This window comes from Otolemur garnettii, unplaced genomic scaffold (assembly GCF_000181295.1).
Source record: "Otolemur garnettii isolate 467f Iridium unplaced genomic scaffold, OtoGar3 scaffold00116, whole genome shotgun sequence".
Lineage (NCBI taxonomy): Eukaryota > Metazoa > Chordata > Mammalia > Primates > Galagidae > Otolemur > Otolemur garnettii.
This window is the reverse complement of record NW_003852511.1, coordinates 1,214,143-1,222,171: the sequence shown is the minus strand read 5'-3', so window position 1 is coordinate 1,222,171 and position 8,029 is coordinate 1,214,143. Positions and strand designations below refer to the sequence as shown.

Genomic DNA, 8,029 nt, shown 5'->3' with positions numbered 1-8,029 from the left:
AGTATTAACTTGTTGTTTTTAATGAAAAGAGTATATTATAAACATACTTATGATCTGGTTTTGGTAAAAACAATTAAGGGGATATATATATATATATATATATTTGAATGTTTTATTCCAATAAATAATATTGTAATGTATAGATTCTAAATATATAAATATCACAGAAACATAAACAATATATAGTATATACTACTGTGTTGTATTACATATGTACGACATGCTTATACATAACGTATACTATATAGAGAGGAGTTCTACATTAGACTGCATACTCTAACTCTAGCCATTAATTTAGAATGAAAATAAACTTACTTTCTTTTATACCAAAAAGTTTTTGTTGCTCTTGTATATTTTAAACGTCTTCTACAAAAATTCTGCATTATCTTGTAATCTTATTCAAGAGTTATTAATATTTCACAAAGTTTGTAGGGTTTGATGAGAAGCCCTCCCCGTATTTACTGTTCCCATTGGGAGTGTGGTCCCAAAGCACCTCAAAGAGCCGAGGCTGCCTAGGGAGATCGTAGGGAAAGGACAGACCTCTTTCTGTTCTCCTCCAGCACAGTGTGGAAAGGGGGTTGGGTGAGCCTTCCAATCTTCAAATGCCTGCAAAGGAGTCTTCGTCTCATCTTCAGAGTGGGGTGTGGGGTGGAGGGCCAGAGAGGCTGTACAGACGGCTCCCTCTAAGTCATCCATCTGCCTCTCATCTTCTGCAGACAGGCTGCCCCTGGCTTCCTGGAGGTTCAGGCTCTGGATAAGCAACCGACAAGCTTCCAGGTCTGCTTCCCACACTTTCCCAAGCAACAAACATTTGCAGCTAAGACAGAGGGGAAAACAGGCATAAAAATGAGCTCAATGATGTTTCATCATACAAAGTCAATGGCTTGTCTACAAAAGTTGCACATAACAACTTAATTTCACATAGTAATGGATTATTTCAATTGAAAGATTCAGAGGAGCCAAATTTTTATGCCATCAAGTCACCATGAAATATATTAGTTCTTCTTAGCTACTTGGTTTATAAGGTCATCCAAAATCCTGTGTATTTTTTCAGACTCACCCAATTTAACACAGTCCCTGCCCGGTCAGCAGGCTGACCATGTTTCAGCCTACTGCCTTTCTTTGAGTTTTCACGCCTGCCCATCTCTTCCCGGTTAGTACATACTTTTGCATGTGCTATCTCATTTGCCTCCTATACCACCTCCCCTCCACCATCTCCCTTCAATATACATGCACCCAGGCCTCCACCTGGCTAAATCATATTATATTCAGAGCTCAGCTTTAAATAACTTTTCATTTGAGAAAACCTTCCCTGCCTCCCAAGTAGAAATTTATGTTGGGTCTGTTAGCACCCTGCACATTTCCTTCAGAGTATTGATCACAATTCTAATCATTTATGTGATTATTGGTTTTTTTTCTGAAGGTAAGGGCTTATGTCTGTGTTGTTCTCAACTCTATTGCTAGAACTTAACATGGACCATGAATTCAGATTCTTAGAATGCTCAGCATATAATGTAAACAAGAAGAGTAGGGATGATATAAACTGTAACAACTGACATTCAGCCTCAGGGGCGGAAGAAAATAGGAAGGGGTGACTCTAGCTGGTAGAGAGGACATATCCTTTATAGGGAGCACTTCATCAGCTCGTCAACTTTAAAGAATATACATTCAATACTCACAAAAATCTGACTTTTCCTGGAAAGTCAAAAACCTGGGATTTTCACTAAAAATATAGATTTTTTATCCATCCATCCCACTTCATGAAGGATATTTTCTACATATGTGTCTTTCATTTAATAATCCCTCCTTCTGCTGTATCTAATCTGTTACATTCAATCCATCTAGTTACTTTTGATTTGATGTATATTAGAAAATGCTCCAACATAATCTCTATTTTCTTGAACATCATCATTATTTTAAAGCTGGTGTCTCTACATGATTAAAATAGAAGGGGGAGGCACCTGTGGCTCAAAAGGGTAGGGCGCCAGCCCCATATGCCAGAGACGGCGGGTTCAAACCCAGCCCCGGCCAAAAACTGCCAAAAAAAAAAAAAAGAAGAAGAAGAAGAAGAAGAAGAAAAAAGAATGAGACAGAAGCGATAAGATAAGAACATTCATAAACTGGCAAGAGACATCAAACAGCACACTTAGGAAGCATTACAACTCAAAGCAGAAAAAGATCAAAGAAAAACACACCTAGGTTCATGTGATGAAACTGCTGAGCACCAAAAACAAGTAAAACTCTTAAAAGCTGCCAGAGGGAAAAAAACATATTAACTTCAAAGGAACAAAAATATGGGTGACAGAAATGGTGAAGGTCAGGATACAATAAGACATTTTTAAAATGTTGAAAGAAATTAACAGTCAATCCTGAATTATACAATCATTTTGAATTTTCTCTAGCAATAAAAGTAAAATAAAGACATTTTAAGATAAACACAGGCACAGAGAATTCATTTGCAGTGCATCCACACTCAAGTAAATGATCCCAGATAGACGCAAGGACATATGTAAAGGAATGAAGAAAATAGGAAGAGTAAATACATAAATTTGAATAAAAAAACAATAATATAATAGTTTATTTCTACTCTAAAATATATTTAAAATTAAAACTCGTAACTACCACCACAAAATAAAGAGGGAGTGAAAGGAACTAAAGTATTCTTAGACAACTGCATCACCCAGAAAGTAGTAAAAGTAATCCTTTTATTAGACTAAAAATTCAAGGATCCATACTCAACTCTGTATGGTAAAAATAAAACACAGAGGCTGAGAGAATTCTTTATTCAGCAAATAGGATGGAAATTAAAAAGAATTAATTAAGTTTTGCTTCTACAAAAGCAACAAAGAGACAGGAGTGAGCATGGTACAGATGGGAAAAATAATAAAATAGATAAATACCAAAATACATCATAAATTAAATTAAATATAAAAACAGAGGATGCCAAAAATGCTTACACATTTTAAGAAAGGAAAAACTGTACTAGAACTATAATAATCAGTACATACCAGTAATCTTCATAATCTTGAATGTAATTACAGAAGTCAAACATGATTTGAGTATTAAAATTTTAATACAGTTTTTTCCTTTTTTAAAATGTGTATATATTTTTTGGCACCCTCTGTTGGTACATACTATATTTAAAAAGCAGAGAATTTAGATTAGAATAAAAAATGAAATTGTATGTTGCTTATGAGAGACATTAATTTTTTAAAAAGAGACATACATTAAATATAAGGATTGAAACAGATTGTAAGTAAAAGGATAGGAGGGATAAAAATAGCAAAGAATTTTTAAGAGATAAAACTTAGTGGAGAAAAGATTGTGTCTTCAACATATTTTATTAAGTTAACTGGATATCATTATAGGAAAACATCAAATTATGATTACTGCTTCATGTGATAAAACTATCAACATCAGGTAAATTGAAGTTCAGAATGTGAAAAGTAAAATAATTAAAGTCAGCATACAACAATATATTTATGATTTTGTGGCAAGTAGAACATAGAAAGAATATAAAACAATATAAATACAAATATAAAATTCATATAGAATATAAATATAAAATATATAGAATATAAAATATAGGAAATGTTTATAAATATATAAATAAATGTATATAATTTACATAGGATAAAATATATACAAAATTTAAATATATAGAGAGAACAGAGCAAAATGGCAGACCAGAAGGATTGTTCAGATGAGCTGTCATAGTACAATTGAATAAAAAGAGAGAACCCAGGGATACCTGGTGCAGAGATCTTACCCAGAGTTGTGGCTCAAGGAGCACAACAAGGTGGTGGTGAGCTGGATACAGTGTGTGATCCAGAGTGGTGAAAATCTGACTCATTAGGCAAGTGACTGCCAGCCACCAGGATCAGCTGCCCCTCACACCCATGGAGGTCCAGGATGAGAGGAAGCCTTTCTGAAGTTTTTGGTATTGTGGGGAAGTTGTGCATCGAGTGGAAAGCTTGGAAGAGTGGGCAGACTCAAACGGTATACAGCAACCAGATTTGAATATTGAATGGAGTAGTTTGCCACAGGTTTTGTGGCTGGCAAGGCAGCCATAAGGGGAAGGTCTTGGCTGCCAGGGGGCTGCCATTGTGGAAAGGTCATGAGAAGGTCTTAGCAGGGGTCTAAACCACAGTCATCCTAATTCTGCTTGCCGGGATCAGAACTCTAACCTTGGAACAGGCTGAGAGACTCCTGCACTCCATGGGAAATGGTGTCAGGGAGCACTGTGAGACCTGCGTTCAAAGGATTCTGGAGAGTTTTAAGATCCCAGCCCAGCAGGATCTGAATACTGAAAGCTGAGGAAACAATTAGGCAATCACTGAGGGCAACTAAGTTAGGAATAAGGACCATAGAGGTTGTCAGCTGTATTCTCTGTCTCCTAAAGACCACATCACCACCTGGTGTCCTGGCAACATATTGCAACATGTATATTCTATTAAAGTTGGTCCCTTCTGCTATACACACACACACACACACACACACACACACGCATCATTTTTTTCAATTATTTATTTAGTTTATATTTTCTCTTCTACACTGCTGAGGCTGCTGCTATTTTTGGACATTTAAGCTTTTTTGTTTTATTTTGTTGTGTTTTGTTTTTGCTAATTTGGTTCATTGGTTGTATTCTTAACTTCCATTTCTACTTTCATCAAGAGCAAAGCTGCCTGTATTTTTGGTCATGGCAGAGGAAGAGTTTGGCTTTGCTCAGGCTGGTAAGGAGCTCCTGATTTCAAGGAACCCATACAGCCGAACCCCTCAAAATCCTTGAATTACAGGTATGGCCTTAACATCACACCAATCAATACCATTTCTTCTATCACTCTCATTCGCTCTTCCTGTGCTCATTCTCTCCTCTTCTTCAATTCTTTTCATCCCCCTTCCCTTTTTTCCTTTCTCTTTTTTCTTCTTTCTCTCTTTTCTTCTTGTTTCTCCCTGCTTGTGCTTTACCCTTCTCTTCCTTTTGGCCTTATACCAAGAGGCCACTGCAAGACCTAAGCTCTGAGACAAAGTAATTTGAAGCAAAGGAGGAAGCAAGAAGGAAAAAGAAGGACAAGGAGGTGAACATGAAGAAGGAACACATGAGGAGGAACCAATAGCAAAATTCGGGCAACACGAAAAACCAAAAAAGAGGAACTCCCCCAGGGACCATGAGGCAGCTACTACAGAAGACTCCAACTATAAAGAATTAATGGATTTGACAAAAAATGGAATTTAAAATATGAATGATGGAGACAATAAAGGGAATGGATGAGAAAATGGAAAGACAGAAACAAAAGTCAGACAAGAGATATAGAATACATAAAAGATTTGGCAGTGCTTAAGGAAATGAAGGAGATAATCAGGGAATGTAAGATGCAGTAGAAAGTATCAAAAATAGATTAGACCAAAGAACCTCAGAGCCAGAGGTCAGAGTTTTTTAATTAACCCAGGCAGTCAAAGAGGCAAAAAATAAGAAAGAGAAAGCAGAATAGTCACTTAGAGAACTACGAGACTCCATGAAGCATTCAAACATACAAAGAATAGGGACCCCTGAAGGGGAAGAAGATTGTTCCAAAGGAATGGAAGCCCCACTGGAAACTACCATAAATGAAAACTTCCCAAGTTTAACTAAAGATACTGACATACTCCTTTCAGATGGATATCAAACCCTGGGTCATTTCATCTCAAACAGAGCTTCTTTAAGTCATACTATAATGAAACTGTCCAAAGACAAGATGAAAGAAAAAATTCTGCAAGCAGCCAGGAGTAAGTGCCAACCAATCTACAGAGGCAGAGGTATTAGGATGACAGCAGACTTTTTAACTGCAACTTTCCAAGCCAGAAGAGAACAGTCATCCATCTTTAACATTCTTAAACAACATAATTTTCATCCCAGAATTCTGTATCCTGCTAAACTAAGCTTCAAAATTAATGGAGAAATCAAATCTTCTGAAGATACACAAACACTGAGGAAATTCACCACAATAAGACCAACTCTACAGGAAATACTTAGACCTATTCTCAACACTGACCTTTACAATGGAGCCCAGCAAAGTAAACACCCAGAAGCTAAAGGTCAAAACTTAGCTTCCACAATGGTGCAAAGGATAAAACTACACAATGGACTTTCACAAAATAAGATGAATAGAACTCCACCACACTTATCAATTCTCTCACTAAATGTCAGTGGATTGAATTCACTACTGAAGAGACACAGATTGACTAATTGGATAAAAAGAACAACACACCTAGCCTTGAAGGACAAATCAAGACTCAGGGTTAAGGGATGAAAAACAGCATTTCAAGAAAATGTAATCAGAAGAAAGAAGGGGTTGCAATCTTATTTTTAGATACAAGCAGATTTAAAGCAACTAAAGTTAAGAAGACAAAGATAGACACTTCATACTGGTCAAAGGAAAAATACAACAAGAAGACTTTTCAATTCTAAATATTTATGTACCCAACTTAAATGCTCCCAGGTTTATCAAACAGACCTTGATGGGTCTGGGTCTGAACAATGTGATATCCCATAACACCATAATAGCTGGGGTCTTTAATACCCCTCTTACAGAACTGGACAGGTCCTCTAAACAGAAACTAAACAATGATACAAAGGACTTAAATATGACCCTAGAACAAATGGGATTAATAGACAGATACAAAACACTCCAATCCAAAGGTAACGAATATACATTTTCCTCATCAGTCCATGGTACCTACTCCAAAATTGACCACATCTTAGAATACAAATCAAACCTCGGCAAAATTAAAAAAATAGAAATTATACCTTGTCTCTTCTCACACCACAAGACAATAAAAGTGGAACTCGATTCCAACAAAAACATTCATCCCCACACAAAGGCATGGAAATTAAACAATGTCCATGTTGAATGATAGTTGAGTTCAGGAAGAGATAAACGAGAAAATTGTTAAATTCCTCAAACATAACAACAATGAAGACACAAGTTACCAAAACCCGTGGGAGACAGCAAAAGCAGCCTTAAGGGGGAAATTTATCTCATTAGATGCCTACAATCAGAAAGCACACCAACAATCTCATTAGCCATCTTTTGGAATTGGAAAAAAAAAGAACATCTAAACCCAAACCCAGCAGAATAAAATAAATAACCAAAATTAAATCAGATATTAAAGAAATTAAAAACAAAAGAATCATCCAGAAAATTAACAAAATAAAAAGTTGGTTTTTCAAAAAAATCAGTCAAATTGATAAAACTTTGGCCAGATTAACTGGAAACAGAAAAATAAAATCTCTAATAACCTCAATCAGAAATAATAAAGGGGAAATAACAACAGATGCTACAGAGATACAAGAGATCATCTCTGAGTGCTACAAGAAACTCTAAAACTAGAAATTTGACAATGTAAAGGAAATGGATCAATACCTAGAATTTCACCTTCTCCCTAGACTTAACCAAAAAGAAATAGATCTCTTGTACAGACTGATGTCAAGAACTGAGATCAAAGAAACAATAAAAAAATCTCCCTACAAAAAAATGCCCTGGACCAGATGGCTTCACATGAGAATTTTATCAAACCTTCAAAGAAGAGCTTATACCCATACTGCATAAATTATTCCAAAAAATTGAGAAAGAATCTTCTCCAAAATGTTCTAAAAAGCAAACATCACCCTGATATCAAAACCAGGAAAAAACTCAACTAAAAAGAACTTCAGACCAATTTCACTAATGAATATAGATGCAAAGTTCTCAATAAAACCCTGGCCAATAGACTACATCTATACATTAAAAAAATCATTCATCACTGTCAATATTACATATCTGTAATCCTATCACTCAAAGAGGCCAAGGGTGGTGGATTGCTTGAATTCAGGAGTTTGATAGTTTTATGTCTTAAGTTTAAATCTTTAATCCAGTGAGAGTCTATCTTAGTTAGTGGTGAAAGGTGTGGATCCAGTTTCAGTCTTCTGCAGGTCGCCAGCCAGTTCGCCCAGCACCATTTGTTAAATAGGGAATCTTTTCCCCACTGAATGTTTTTAATTGTCTTGTCA

The 8,029-nt window shown here is 36.0% G+C and overlaps 1 protein-coding gene across 1 annotated transcript in view; it reads right to left on the bottom strand.

Annotated features, from left to right (window-relative positions):
• The window catches only part of DISC1 (disrupted in schizophrenia 1), a 334,249-nt gene that overhangs the window by 23,341 nt on the left and 302,879 nt on the right, over positions 1-8,029 (bottom strand). Inside the window, exon 11 of the mRNA XM_023517671.1 lies at positions 541-817. Coding sequence (XP_023373439.1) covers positions 541-817 — 277 coding nt within the window. The remainder of the gene's footprint in view (positions 1-540; positions 818-8,029) is intronic.